Source organism: Salvelinus sp. IW2-2015, unplaced genomic scaffold (assembly GCF_002910315.2).
Source record: "Salvelinus sp. IW2-2015 unplaced genomic scaffold, ASM291031v2 Un_scaffold16469, whole genome shotgun sequence".
Taxonomy (NCBI): Eukaryota; Metazoa; Chordata; class Actinopteri; order Salmoniformes; family Salmonidae; genus Salvelinus; species Salvelinus sp. IW2-2015.
In genome coordinates, this window is record NW_019957601.1 from 130,423 (window position 1) to 146,948 (window position 16,526).

A 16,526-nucleotide genomic window follows, 5' to 3' on the forward strand; every position below is an offset into this window, starting at 1 on the left:
GGGAAGAGTCACTAGAGCGCAATGGGATAAGAATCCCAGTCGGCCAAACCCTTCCCAACAACACTGGCAATTCGCACCACCGTCTATGACATAGCCTGGATTGAACCCGGGTCCTAGTGACGCCTCAAGCACTGCTTAGCAGTGCCATAGACCGCTGTGCCACTCAGGAGGCCTGCTCTAATTTATTTTTAATCTATCGATTTCTCAATAAGCCTCACAAACACGACTCACTAATAAAGCAATTGATACAAGGCTGTTTTGTGCCTCAACTTGCATCCAGTTTCCAAACAAACATATTTCACACCCTGCCCCTCTGCCTTTTTCTGCCAGAAAAATGTAGATGAAAGCCTCAAAACTATTTCTCAATAATATCCCTATTGACAGTGTTGAGTCTGTTTTTCAGCCTTGACTTGTGCATCCGGTTTCAAACAATATCTCAATTTCAGTCCCTGGCCTTCTGCCTGTTTCTCTGGCAGATTAAAAAGGAAGGCAGTGTGTGGGCCGGGGCTGTCTGTCAACCGTCATTAAACAATGGAGTCTCCACAGGACTTAAGTGTTTACAGCTCTTCATTGAACTAATTCATTAAACTGATTCCTCACTTATCTCTTCAATTCTGTTAAGACCAACATTTGGAAACCATGACAATGTATCACCTAGTAACATTCCCAAACAGAGAAATCTGCAGAAACTGATGGTGGTGGGAAACTTCAATGTTGATGTCAACATTCGCTTGAGTCTAGGCAATAATTTTCCACAGTTAGTATGGGAGGAAGGCCTGTCGGTGAGACGGAGGTCAGGAGGAACAAAACAAGAGGGATAGGAAGCAGCAAGCACTCACTTCTCACTCCTTTCCTGTGGTCTGCTGGACATACTTGAGTCCCGAAACAATCTCCTTGTCACCTACAGAGAACGAGACATTGTTAGTGGCATGGAAAATCAATCTAGCTTATCGCAAGCTCATCTGACAGAAACAGGCCATTTAAAGACTATGGAACCATGAAATCTGGAGAGAAAAAACAATACCTACAGGTAAGCAAGTTCATTAACAGCACAATCTGAGTGTTGATTTCAGGGGGAGAAAAGTATAGCCACCACCTTTTATGGGAAAGTAAAGGACGATACCTGGCAGTGGAACAATAATGCATTCAACTGAAATGTGTCTTCTGCATTAACTGATGGGGTCTTCATACAAAGAGCTTTCATTCACGTAAATTAACTACATTGATTCTCTTCGTTATATTTCAGGTCAATTCAATCAAATATAACAAAAAGAGAATCAATGTAGTTCAATTTATTGTTTTGTGCAATACTTACATATTGTCAGGTAACTGACAAAATAATGAAGCACTTCAGTAAATGAGGGATATAAAGTATATTGAAAGCAGGTGCTTCCACACAGGTGTGGCGCCTGGTCAATAAGAAATTAACATCCATCATGCTTCGAGTCTTGCATAAAAATGCTGGCGGGCGATTATTTTGGCTATAGGATGACAATGCCACCCCATCCACAGGCACAGTGGTCACTGAATGGTTTGATGAGCATGAAAACAATGTAAACATATGCCATGGCGTCTCAGTCACCAGATCTCAAACCAATTGAACACTTATGGAGATTCAGGCGCGGCGCCTGAGACAGCGTTTTCCTCACCATCAACAAAACATAAAATGAGGAATTTCTCGTGGAAGATTGGTGTCGCATCCCTCCAACAGAGATTCCAGACATTTGTAGAATCTATGCCAAGGTGCATTGAAGCTGTTCTGCCTCGTGGTGCCCAACGCCCTATTAAGACACTTTATGTTGGTGCTTCCTTTATTTGGCTGTGCTCTCACTTGAAGCTGATCTTATCTGTACTCCACTCCCTCCTTCAGGATAAAGGACTGCTTCTTAAAGCCTCCAGATCTCCTGTTAGAAAGACAACGAGGGGAAAAAAACAGTAAGTGTTCTCCAACACACACACACACTAACTAGGGCATGCAGCAGGGACTGCCATCCACAAGGCCGCCAGTGTGGAGTGTGAAAGCAGGATGTCTTTAACAGTCATGTAGAGTCCTAGCAGCTCTGACACCTCAGCGGGGTCATTATCTCAGCCCAGCGGTGGCACTGCCTCATTAGCACACTTAATCAGGGGTATTAATGCTGCCTTCTAGCGTTGCTGCAGCACTCTCCCTCAACATCTAGCAGTGTAACACACTGGACTGGGGAACAGAAGCAATACAGTATTTCCTCTTATTCCCCCACGATGAATGCGCTGCCTACTACAAGTTTTCTAGCCCATACGTATGATTGAGTTCAAGACGTGCGCTTACTAGAGAAGACCATGGGGAAGCTTTGAAATGTTCAAAAGACACCCAATTTATTCCTATTCATTCACAGTTTAGTGCATGTTACCGCTGACACGAGTGCTGTGTTATACTGTTCCCCAGGAACCTTTCTCTGTGTTAGTTTATGACTGACCAGTCATCACTACAAGTACATACACGAACGAGTATGATGCACGCATCTTTACTGGCACTGGCATGCGTCATTCAGGATGACTCAGGTCATTCTGTTCAGCAGCACAAGGTCTTCTTGCTCACCTCAAGAGAATCAGGTGACAGTAGCAGGTCTTTTCTTAGAACACAGGCTAACAGATCAGTTTGTCAACGTCAGTTAGTTACACACTCGGAACCATTCCCCCATGTTTTGAGACGCGCGTACGATAAGATGTCCATTTCTGGGGATTACAGAAACAAAGTACTACAGTATTATAGCTCACCTTGCAGGTCAGGGTCAGTGGGTTCGGGCAGTCTCACACATCAGTGTCAACCGTGTCACCTGGACGTTGGGAACACTGGATCTGTAACAAGACCAGACAAAGAACATCCATATGGATCACGTAACTGACCCACAGCAACCTTGACACAGTTACCACCTACTACTTAACCATTGGTTTGCTGATATGTAATGTTTGTAAATGGTTGTTTCAGACCTTAAACTTATAGGTCATTCGGTGTGAAAATACACACAAACATATTTTATAATCTGACATTTAGCACAAAGACATCACTTAAATGTATTTTTATATAATTCTGCATTGTGTCTGAATGACAACTGAACTAAATACATCCAAGTAGGGATATATGTGAACTTCTGGCCTACCTAGGCTTCCATTTAAACATTACAACTTTTAATCGATTGTACAGACCAAGACTTCTAGTCAGATCATTCTTTTTAATTTTTTAGGGTGGATCAGCTTAATATTGCGGAAAGAATATTGCTTCCAATGTAATTGTCTGCATCATTCCAATCCCCATTATTTGGGGTAAATATATATATCCATACACGCAAGCATACATATACACATATATACATACACATACCATATAGACATATATACTTTTTTAAAGAATATACCTTTATTATTATTCCCGCAACCCTACCACGATCCCCAATTGGAGTAAACTGATAAACATTTCTGCTTTTACCTTCAATTTACATCTTATACCCATTTTACAGACACAGTCTACTTTATAATAGTTCTCTCTTGTTTGTTCTTAGTCCTCCTCTATTTCTGTTGTCCATCCAGTTTTATTTCCACTTGTAACTGTCTATTCACAAAAGCTCCGCACCTATACACATTTCACATATCCCGTATGCCCTACAATGTTTATCTTGTTATTAGTCCACCCTTCAGTTCCACTCAACCTCCCATCTATCTTCCAACATCATCCATTTCGGATTTTTATTTGCCATATATTTTTCAACTGTGTGTGATGCTTCACAAAAGATTTGAACCTTCCTATTCTCATAGCTTCTACAGATTGTAAATAAAATTTAAAAAAAATCCCTAAAATAATTATATATTATTGATGATTGACTATGGCTTTTCAAATCCCCCAGTATTGCTATCTGTAGCGTTAGTTCTAGGCAAATGTTGCAATTCTTCAGCCATTCCTGGACCTGTGACCAAAAACGAGCTACATATGGACAATACCAAAATAAATGATCTAATGACTCTGCTCCTCACAGCAGAATCTGCAGAGCTGGAAGATTGTATCCCCATATATAACATTCTATTAGTTGCAAGAATTTTGACAGTAATTTAAATTGAAAAATTCGAAGTTTTGAATCCGGCGTTGTTTGCGTATCATTCAAAACCATGCCATGGAATGGTACATCGAAAATCTCTCCCAACTATTTTGCAATTTATATGCACCGCTGTCAGTTTTTTGGTCCTTAAATTAAATTGGTATATGTGTTTTATTTATCACACTTTCTTTAACCATTTCTGTTCTTTAATATAGGGCCGACATACAAGTTCCTTACTTTCCCCTTCTACTTGCCTCTTCCATTTTTGTGGTAATGCTGCAATTATTGGTTGTAATTTTGGGTAGAGCAGACATTTCCATATGTCTGTGTTAGCTGCATGTGTGCATAACTCTACCAGTCCTATTTATGACATCATTCACAAAAATTATACATTTTTAAAAAATTCTTCGATAAATACAGTTTTTTTATCAATTACTATATTTGAATTTAACCACAATATTTGTTGTACTATTTGTTCCGTCCTTTCAGGTGGATTAAACTGAAATTGCAACCAACTTCTAAGGCTTGTTTAAAAAATAGGATATTTTGGAGATTATTTCCTTTTCAAACAACCGAAAGTGAGCAGGTGTAATCTGAATAAAGGGAAAAAGGCCCTTCTTGAACATAGGATGAGACATTCGTACCAATTACTAGAGAACCAGTTTGGATTTAAGTATAACTTTTGTATGACTGATGCCTTTAGTGAGAGGTCTAATGCTTAATATTAATAAATTCTGCCCTCCGAATTCATATTCGTTATATAAATAGGCCCTTTTAATTTTATCTGGCTTGCCGTTCCAAAAAAATTGAATATTTTTGTTCATATAATTTAAAAAGCAGGTCACTAGGTGTAGGCAAAACCATAAGCAAATAGGTAAACTGTGATATGACTAAAGAGTTAATCAGGGTGATTTTTCCACAAATAGACAGGTATTTTCCTTTCCATGGTAGCAAGATCTTATCTATTTTTGCTAACTTTCTATAAAAATTTATTGGAGTGAGATCATTTCTTTCTTTGGGATTTTTATACGTATGTCCACATCTCCGTCAGACCATTTAATTGTAAACTACATGGCAATATAAAATGTGTATTTTTTTAGTGATCCAATACGTAATATGGTACATTTATCATAATTTGGTTTAATCCAGAGAGGATAGCAAGGTATCTAGATCCTCTAAGAGGGCCGTGGAGAGACTCAGTTGTGGTTTTAAAAGAAAACATGAATCATCAGCGTACAATGACACCTTAGTTTTTAAGCCACGGATTTCTAATCCCTTAATATTAATGTTTGATCTAATTTTAACAGCTAACATGTCAATGGCAATAATAAATAGATATGCCGATAGTGGACAACCTTGTTTAACTCCTCTAGATAGTTTAAAACTTTCTGAGATSTAGCCATTATTTACTATTTTACACCTAGGGTTACTATACATAATTTTAACCCATTTTATAAGAGATTCCCCAAAATTGAAATATTCTAGGCATTTATATATAAACTCCAGTCGTACTTTATCAAAAGCCTTTTCAAAATCAGCTATGAAAACCAGTCCTGGTGTCAGATCATTCTTTCTTAGAAGCAACATTTAGGAACGAGGACTGCATGTATACTATCAGTAATAACCAGCTGTCCAACGGTCTGCCCCAGATGAGAGCTGAAATCAGGACAGCTATCCATTATTTGGAAGGGCCCCAACATTAAAGAAACATTAGTTTATTCTGAGATAAACAGTCCCTGGGCATTACCTATAGCCTTTTCCCAGAGCTAAGCAATGTCTTATTGACCCGTAAAGATACTAAGCAGGCGCCAGGCAGACACGCATACAAACACACACACACGTATTGAGAGAGAAATGACACACACACACACACTCACCAGCGACAGCAGCAGCGCCGGCTCCTAGCAGAACCTCCTTGTACTTCCGGAGGCTCTCGTCATCCTGGTCCAGCTCCTGGATCTCCTGCAGGGTCTTCTGGGCCGGGGGCTTGTAGTTGACCGTCTCGCCCACATCGTTTTCCGCAGCGATGGCTGCTAGCTGCTCCGGAGTCAAATCGTCCTCAGCCATGTCTGTGGCGAGAGAGAGAGAGAGAGCGGGGAAGAGGAAGAAGAGAGGGAGAGAGAGGAGGAATGTTACGACCAAGATTATTGGCAAATAAATAGTTCCACTAATCGCTACTCCTCCCATGTGGCTTCTTCTCAGAGGATGTAGAATATTCTAATCAAATAAAAGGATGACAGCATCTCATCAATTACTATGAAATGCTGCTATGACATCACATAAGGCAACAAATAAGGAACTAAAATGCAGAAAGGTTCCCTGATCAGAAGAACCAAAAAAGGTGCAGAACTAAAAAAAAGTGTTGGTCATTGAGTGAGAAGTCCTCTTTTACTACCAATGACTTAATCCTGGGTCAAATGTGAAAAATCTGGGCACACTGAAACAGCGTCAGCACTGGTGGGAGACCATCACCATCGAATGAGGTCATGTGTACATGGGCCCCTAAAACACACAAGATTGAGGTCAGAGGAGCAGGGGCTGTGTTCCTTAGCATTGAGGGATAAATAAAGACCAATCAAACACAGTCAGTCTCTCACAACCATTGGTCTCCAGGGGCCTCTTAGCCTGACAAGCTCACACCAATCGACTTACACTGCCTGTCATGTGTTAAAGAATGAAAGGAAGACGTCACTGTATCAAGTAAGTTCAACTACACTGACAGATGTGGTCAAAACGATGTTGACATACAGAATTCACATGCCCCTAAAATAGACCACATGTAGGTTACATTCTTTAGATCAATGCGATCAATGAACATGGTCCTTAGATGTTGTTGTTGCCTGTTTGCCCCAGATCTGTAATGGCCAACTCCTAAGGTCATTGTAATGACAAAACTTATGTTTGGATCTGGGCCAACCTCCAGGCTTAATTTGTGGGGCTTTCCTCACGTAAAATCTGAATGAAACTGTTCTTGAAATTGCTTCTCAAAATTCAACCTGCCCATCTCTGTCCTTTGAACTCATGCCGACTTAATTTGATGCTAACTAAAACCGTTTGACAGCAAGCCTAATAGCATTCACAACAAACAAGATGGCCAATAAAATACACTCCAGATGCATCATCCCCATCTAGGGGTTATAATTGGAATGAGAGGCCTCTCCTCAATATACTCGAGTCACGACAACTGGAGGGGCTCACAAAAGCAGGAAGAGCTGTGTTTATGCCAAGAAGCGTCCAACATTCCCAATAAGGCGTTCTCTCCCACAATAGCCTAATCATGAATCCTCTGTCTGTGTCTGCCACTACTACTGCAGCGCCAGCGCTCGGAATGGAGCTTCAGTTCCATCAACGTCCATGTGTTTTTAGACTAATAAAGTTATTTTCCACTTGATGTTGGTGATCTATCATTCTTTGCTGGGGCTTGGGGAGGGAAAGTATTTCAATGTTGGCATTTAGTCATAAGAGTTAAATGCACATCTGTATCCTTGTTAATCAAAGAGTGTAAGACTTAAAAATCTGACTAGCAGCATGGTGTGGGACTTTGATTTGGAAGAAAATGAAGCAGGGAGAAAGAATGATGCAGTTCGTTTTGGAGTTTTGTATGGTGTACAGTGCATAGTACAAGTATTAGATAACAAATCACTCACTAAAGCCAATCTACAGAGGAACAAAGACATAAGGACAAAAAGTACATCATAAAACAAAAGAAAAATAAATCGGAAATAAATAAGTACTGCTGTGTCGGGGTTTCCCGGCTTTTGGGAGATACATTTTTTCTCTCTCGAAAAGCCAATGAATACAATTGGCACTGGCCAATTATCCTGAAGGAGGAAATAGAATCCCATTGCGAAATAATGCTTTTTAGCCTATTCATTGATGGAAATACCAGTCATTTTAAATACATTTGACTGGTCATGCTTATCGGTCTATAGGTTCATTTACATAATTTAGCTGAATTACATTTCCGTGTGTGTATATTTGTTATGCATCTCATTTATCACACTCGCACAGCATACAGCTACAGAGCCTTTAAGTGGAAAATCTGCAAGACAGCGAGAGAGCTGCCGATACAGCATCTCAAACAGCAAATGCATAAGCAATAGAAGGCAGGCTTCATCAGGGCTTCACACACCACTTTGCAATCAGCTGGAGGCAGTATGCATTTTGAAAACATATACTTCCTTTTTGGAGTCCTGAACGTTTTACTAAATATCTTACCATGCTTCAAAGTAGCCTAGTCAAAATCAGACCATATCCGTAAAGGCAATTATTGTATATCAACTCATTGTTATATTAGCAACCCATGCTAGTTGTTGCATATTAGATCTCCCCTCTTTCACATTTCTAACGGATATTTTCATCTCTGTCACATTTAACTGCTTGCTTTTGACAATGCTGTTTACCCGCTAATTGCACTATGGAACGAACATTCACGCGTAGCCTACTGCCTTGTGCGCTGAAAAATCTTAAGAAATAATAGTTGATCAAATTTTTAAGGATAAATGTTCTTATCGGTTGCAACAGACTCATGGCTTTTTAACGTTTGTTTTATGTAGCCTAGGGCTACTGGTTGTATGAATTTGGGATCTATCGTCGCACAACTGTCCCAGAGTCTTATTGGAATAGGCTGTTTCTTTCTCAACAAGCTGAACAATAGAATAGGTCAACTTTTACACTATGGGGGATAGTAAATTAACATAGGCTAGTGATTTTGCTGTTCYTTACTCATCTTATTGGCTGAGGAAAAGTATATGCGGGCATCGGAATTAGGTAACATCGTTGCATTCTCGACTTGCATTTTCTGTTGAAATGAATTACCATAACCTAAACGGGATTTGTGTCTTACTGAGCACCGTGGGTGGACGCCCTAATTAGGTTACGCACCCGATGCATATGGGTCCAGTAAATAAAAATGCTGCCGGTCAAACGTCAGGCACACATTTTCCTAACGGAAACCTTGTGCTGAATTTAGAGTTGTTTCTAATGTGTTTATGTGAGCTGGCCTCAAGAGTTTCACAGAAGCCCACCCTCCGTGTGACAGCGTCGTAGTTCCACCATTGACCTAATGCCAGTACTTTACCACCGCCCATATACAAGAGCCAAAGTGGCTAATGGGCCGGTACGACAGCAAGACAAACCGCCCGAGTCTGCAAGTATGATTCAGGCCTAATATGAAAGGCGTGTCATCTTATCTTGAAGACAGCGTGGAACCTTGACAGCAAACACTCCAACTAATTGGACGAATGCATTCTACTTTTGTATAAAAAAAGCCTTTCCACGCATCTATAATAACGATCTATTTGATGTTAGATTACTGTCAGAGTTTGTAACATGAAAACTGTAGCCTATTTCACAAAAGGCTAGTTTGCCTGGGAAACAACTGTTCACAAAACATCTCTCATTGTGCTGGGGGCAATAAAAGGCACCTAAAATGTGCAGTGTTGTCACAACACAGATGTCTCAAGTTGAGGGAGTGTGCAATTGGCATGCTGACTACAGGAACGTTCAACAGAGCTGTTGCCAGATAAGAGAAATAGACATTAAATTATCATAAGCCGCCCCCAACGTTGTTTGGCAGTACGTCCAACCGGCCTCACAAACGCAGACCACGTGTAACCACGCCAGCCCAGGACTTCCACATCCGGCTTCTTCGCCTGCGGAATGGTCCGAGACGAGCCACCCGGACAGCTAATAAAACGGTGGGTTTGCACAAGCAAAGAATTTCTGCATTAACTGTCAGAAACCATCTCAGGGAAGCTCATCTGCGTGCTCGTCGTCCTCACCAAGGTCTTGACCGGACTGCAGTACAGCGTCGTGACCGGCTTCAGTGGGAAAACGCTCACCTTCTCTAGCGTGCCAGTGGCCATCGAAGTGTGCTCTTCAAGGATGAATCCCGGTTTCAACTGTACCGGACAGGTGGCGTTGTGTGGGCGAGCAGTTTGCTGATGTCAATGTTGTGAACAGAGTGCCCCATGGTGGGCAGGCATAAGCCACGGACAACGAACACAATTGCATTTTATCGATGGCAATTTGAATGCACAGAGATACCGTGACGAGATCCTGAGGCCCATTGTCGTGCCATTCATCTGCTGCCATCACCTCATGTTTCAGCATGATAATGCATAGCCCCATGTAGGAATGATCTGTACACAATTTCTGGAAGCTGAAATATATCCCAGTTCTTCCATGGCCTGCATATTTACCAGACATGTCACCCATTGAGCATGTTTGGGATGCTCTGGATCGACATTTACGACAGCGTGTCCAGCTCCTGCCAATATCCAGCAACTTCACACAGCCATTGAAGAGGAGTGGGACAACATTCCACAGGCAACAATCAACAGTCTGATCAACTCTACGCGAAGGAGATGTGTCGAACTGCATGAAGCAAATTATGGTCACACCAGATACTTACCGCCAATAAAAAGAAAAGATTAAGATGGGCAAAAGAACACAGACACTGGACAGAGGAACTCTGCCTAGAAGGCCAGCATCCCGGAGTCGCCTCTTCACTGTTGACGTTGAGACTGGTGTTTTGCGGACACTATTTGATGAAGCTGCAAGTTGAGGACTTGTGAGGGGTCTGTTTCTCAAACTAGACACTAATGTACTAGTCCTCTTGCTCGGTTGCGCACCGGGGCCTCCCACTCCCTTTTCTATTCTGGTTAGAGACAGTTTGCGCTGTTCTGTGAAGGGAGTAGTACACAGCATCTTCTTGGCAATAGCCTCCATTTCTCAGAACAAGAATAGACTGACGAGTTTCAGAAGAAAGATCTTTGTTTCTGGCCATTTTGAGCCTGTAATCGAACCCACAAACGCTGATGCTCCAGATACTCAACTAGTCTAAAGGACAGTTTTATTGCTTCTTTAAATCAGGACAACAGTTTTCAGCTGTGCTAACATAATTGCAAAGGGTTTTCTAATGATCAATTAACCTTTTAAAATGATAACCTTGGATTAGCTAGCACAACGTGCCATTGGAACATAGGAGTGATGGTTGCTGATAATGGGACTCTGTATGCCTATGTAGATAATCCATTAAAAATCTGTTGTTTTTTAATGCTATTTTAATGGACAAAAAAAAGAATTATGTAGAAAACAAAGACATTTCTAAGTGACCCCAAACTGTTGAACAGTAGTGTACGAGAGATTGTTTGTCAAGGATTGATTATTAATTGACAAATAATGAGAATTTAAAGCAATTTCCAAGTAAATGCTAACTTTATGGATGCTCCATTTAATGAGCCGTGATGTTCCATCGTACAGGGCTCAATCAATGTTACCATGGCTTCTAGTCTGAAGGGTCCACTACACCCCGCCCAGTCTGAGAGGAAGATGTCAAATCTTTCCAAGCAGACAGGATGTGGTACTTAAAATTCAGGTCGACAGAAGACACAAATCTAACTACGTTAATGAATTTCCTTCATCACATTCACCAACTAGAATTTGAAATTGATTATAATTTAAATAATGACTAATAATTTATTCAAACTTGTGAACAAAATGTATTGTGCTCTGCACAGGTGCAGAACAGTCTCCTTCCCCTGTGCAATCACTGACAATACTCTACACAGCCACCAGCTGTAAAATTATAATTTGTGTTGCAATGAAACTGGGTATGCAGTGTGCACTACAGATCAATATAGTACGTAAATACAATTGTTATCTTATCAACATCGCGTTATGCACCTGAATTACTTCCTGGAAGGGAAACAGCTAACAAAGAAATCTAATTTCCATTCTTTTGTTGTCTGTAGGTGGCTAGATAGCTTGAGCTTTAGCGTTAGCTTGCTGCAAAGAAAGACTGTCCGGTTACTGTAGTTACTGACAGGGACAGGTGCCGACTTGTGAGAATCCCAACGAATAGCTAAATAATTAGCTAAACATGTGTTAAACTATTTAAGAACAAAGGTTGCCTAATCGTCGAATTTAGCACTGTTTCAGGCGACAAAGTAACCAAACGTCAGACAGCCAAATAGCTAGCTAATGTGTCAACTGGCTAACTAGTCTCTGACCGGCTAGCTAGACACTGCCGCAAGTCACCAAGCTGCACGAGGATTGCTAGCTGGCTAATTAGCAACATGGGTGTTGGACTCCCTAGCTACCTGCCACCCAATTAAACTAAACTATGCTACACATGTACCGTGCTTTTACATAATATTTTACTCTGCTGCAGTGGAACTTAACAGTAGACCAAGGTTTATTTCATGTTTCGTTGGCTACAAATGGGCACTGCTGCAGCCAGGGTGTGAAGTATGTAGATACGTTGGCAGGCTAACGTTACCGTGGTTGGCATGCTAGCACAACTCAGCAAATTGCTCGCAAAGTTGGGAGGAAATGACACCAGATACAAATTAAGTCTAAAACATAATGAACCGTCATATGCTTGATTGTTAACTATTGTATAGGTTGTGAAAGCATGTCTTTACCGTTTTCCTGCTGTTTTTTCCCCAGGCGCTTGTAGAATAAGTGCTTCTGTCGCTCTTCTCTGTGCAAGTATGGCGAACAAGGAACGGCGCCGCCCCATACAACTCGTTTCCGGGAACTATGCCGCGGCGCGCACGCTCCATGCAGGTGGCGTGCAATTGCTGGTGCCGCGCGCCCTGAATAGATTTTAGGTGGGGCTAGTTTGAAGTCTTGAACAAGTAGTGCTAGTGTATTTAACACTTCATTTGAYTAGTTAAAATTATATATATATATTTTTAGGTCAACTTATTATCCCCATTCTTCATTGCTAACAGAATACTAATCAACTGGTCCATCTAGTTCTTTGACCATTTCAAATACTAATGTAACAGGTCAGTGATGTTAGTTTGAAGATTACTGTAATACCTTACATTTTAGTAACCACAATAGTTTGAAATGGTATTCACATTACACATTGTGTTTGACAATCTCACAAGTGTTGAGCATGTTATAAAATGCTTTAGCTTTTTACAAGCATTTGATATAGCAGTACAGTGAACAGCCATTGGAAATTCAATAATTTCCACACATTTTACATAATACACRGAGGTCTAAAAGCCAATTAATGCCTAAGGTGAAAATGTGGTCGGAGGCACCATGTGGATGGTGTGACATAATTGGAGCCTCCAGAGGCACGCTGCAGCCAAATGAAGCTKCGCACCACATCAGTCCYCCTCAAATTTTGTAACAATGCAGAMGGCTCCATACAACTCCTAATTGACATGATTGTTTGACAGTTGAGGGCGGAAGGTCCTGTAAAAACCAACTCACTCCACAAAGCACAAGTAGTATGAATGCCCCGAATTCTGAAGAGGCTMTATCACCACAAATGATGCACGGCCAATGCAGACATCATATTGACCATAGTGCCTCAGGCTTTTAGGACCGGTTTCCTGGGCACAGATAAAGCCTAGTCCAGGACTAACATAAGCTCTTTGGAGTATCTACACCAAAATAGTTTTAGCCCATGACTAAACTTAATGTGTGGGAAACCAGCCCATAGTGTTGTACAGACCTTCAACAAGAGGCAGATGCACTCGAACAGTTTGTTTTGTAGGTTTATTACAACTATGCACAAGGAGAAGGGGAGGCAAAGGACCAAAAAAATAATAATACTCCCCCTCAAACCTACAATAGTCCCAAAACGGTACAAAAAGTGTTCATAATATTAAAAAGGGAATAAAGCAAGATCCAGCCACACATTAAAATGATGCCAAAGAACAYTAAGTGTAAAAGATCTGGTCCATTTCAGGTCCACAATAACAAGCTTCAGATCCGACAGGATGATGAGGGATTCAAATGAGTGCTTCTGGGAATTCTAACTGGTCTCCATCTGCAATAAAAAGCAAGTGAAAATTAGGACCGTATTCCAGCTAAAGATCAAGCCACTTGCATTGAATAATTTATATTTCTATACTTTCATACCGTTGTCAATGTAAATAAGAATTTGTTCTTAACTGACTTGCCTAGTTAAATTTAAAAAAAATAAGATGTACCTTAGCATTGTAAGCATCCAACTGGGCATCCAGCTCTTCAGCAGACAACTGCTGCGGTTTGCCTCCACCACCACGTCCGCCTCTACCCCTGCCCCTGGAGCCTCTGCCGGCCCGCCTGTCTCCACCTCCCCGCCTGTCTGAGAAATTGGGGCGTCCAATTCTGTCTCTGTTGAATCCACCACTGCCTCCGTTTGAACTGTAAACAGATTCAAAGACAATCAATGAGCTACAACTGGTATTAACTAGATTTAAATATATATATATATATATATATCACATATCATACATGACAAAATAAAGAAAGCTTATAGAATCACATACCTCTGTGATGGTCGTCTCTGGTTATCGTCTCGAATTTGTGACGTGACGTGCTGAATGCTCATGGCGCGGCCTGTGAGCAAAAGGAAAACAAGATTAGGCATCTTTGTTCAGAAGAGTTCATCAATTACTACATTTCATGACGAACAAGCTTCAAAATAATAGCAATCAACTAATTCAAATTAAAACTCACCATCGAGTGGTACATTGTTGTACTGTTTCATGGCTTTGAGTGCATCAGCCCTCCTCTCAAAGTGGACGTCAGCGGTTCCCTGGCTGCGGCCAGACCGGTCATAGTGCACAGCCGCTTTCTTTAACGTACCGAATTCCGCAAACAACTCCTGGAAAAAACACAACAAACACATTAAGAAACATGACCGGTACAATTCATGTTTAACGTCAAAACGGTTTGGCGAAAAGGCCAACATCTTTGTAGCGATTTGACTGTAGAAATTACCTGGATATCAGCGTCAGAGACACCGAAGTCAAGGTTTGAGACAAGGAGCTTGCCYCCAGTCTCCACACCGCCACCTCCTGCTCCCCCACCACCACCACCAGCAGCATTACTGCTGAAGCCACCTTCGAACATGTCGTGTTGCCATTTGTCCGGCAGCTCTCTGGGCTGTAAAGGTACAATGAGAAAAATGCAGCTGCTGACTTCTGGTTCCCCTGCTCCTGCTGATCAGACTGAGCACATTTGAGTCAGTTCCTTAGGCAGGCAGGGGAATCTTGCTTCATTACTACCATTAGACACATTGGTCTATGGTGGATTCATGGTCAGTGTAACAGCACACATGATTTAATAAAAACAATTATATTAATATAGGAAAGAACCAAAACTAAGCTAGTAGGACAGATGGCAGGACTTCAAACTCAAAATGGRTCCTGCCCTACAGGTGGTTTGAAGAATGTGTAGGTAATTAGAATGGCAGTYCAGGCAAAAAAACTGACTTGAGCGCGATGGCAAGGACAGCATCCAGATTCTGCTTCAACTCCAAGTGTAGAAAAAGTCCATCCAAAGAAAAATCCTTGATTCAAAACGTGTTAAAGTCATTTTGACATGCTCCCTTAACCGACCATGGAAAGTTCAATAAAGTTCTTTGGGGTGTTGTGCTTTGCAGTCTGGGTCAAAATATGAAACAAAGAAYAAAAAAAACTCAGTTGACTMAACATCCATTTTGAGTGTCGCCATTTTGTTAGCTTCGTTGCATAAAACAGTCCAATTCTTGATAATTAGACAAATCTTGAACTTAATTTAGGGCCAACAATGCGCCAGTCGACAAATAGGATCAAGAAGTTGTGGACTACCCCAAAAAAAACACGAGGTACACGGCTTGTAGACCAAAGGTGAATATCTGGGCCAGGTCGCATTCAAACTACACAAGTGTAGGCTAGCTTTGCGGATCAGCTCCGTTTTGAAGTGGCCAACGTGTGAACAACACGTTAACGTTACCTAACTAGTTAACGTTCCCTCCCAGAAACTTAGGACATGGCGAGTAACATTCAATAGTGCTGGCTAGTAACTGTTTGACCTGAAGCCAAACACGACTTTGTAAGTCATTATCAAATGAATAAACGTTTGTGAACAGTGGTTTCTTCTTTGGGTTGTGCCCTATAGCGCACTTCCCGATGATAATTCCACATCCATCAGCAACTTTGTGAACTACCTGGTACGTGTCGCAGCACATTTAACAAGATCAGCTAAATTATTTAACATTCGTCGTCGTCGCCTCTGCCATTCCTCCTTTTTCTGTGATCCTCCGTGTTCCTACCCTGCTGTATGGCGTGGGTCTGCTGTCGCTTCTGTCTCCGCTGAAGTTCTGTCGACTCCTCATGGGCCCGGATCCGCCTGTTCGGCCTCCAGAGACAGCTCCACCGGGTCGGCCTCCACTCCCACCTCGACCCGATGATCCTCGGCTGCGGCCTCCTCGATTTCCGCGGCCACCTCCYCCTTTCTTACTTTGTTGAATAATGTCATCCAAAGACATATCCATCTTATCAGCCATGGTGGCACTTGTCGTGTTAGAGATCACCAAATAATTGGAAAATTAACTTTAATAATTACGTTTTTTGGTAGCAAAATCTAGCCGCTTTCCTCCGTGCTAATCAATGGCGAAAAGCTAAAGTTTAAGTGACGTTAGTGGGCTTAAAAATAATTGTAGGAAGTGACGTAAAT

General features: G+C 41.5%; 1 protein-coding gene across 1 annotated transcript; it reads right to left on the bottom strand.

The window, feature by feature from the left end:
* Positions 1-13,580: 13,580 nt before the first annotated feature.
* LOC112080743 (THO complex subunit 4) lies at positions 13,581-16,512 on the bottom strand. The gene is made up of 6 exons (XM_024146636.2): positions 16,123-16,512; positions 14,808-14,972; positions 14,544-14,691; positions 14,354-14,423; positions 14,033-14,228; positions 13,581-13,869 (listed from the first exon to the last, which is right to left on the bottom strand). Exons 1-6 carry the CDS (start codon positions 16,354-16,356, stop codon positions 13,855-13,857), a joined length of 828 nt encoding a protein of 275 aa, XP_024002404.1. The 5' UTR covers positions 16,357-16,512; the 3' UTR covers positions 13,581-13,854.
* Between the last annotated feature and the right edge of the window lie 14 nt (positions 16,513-16,526).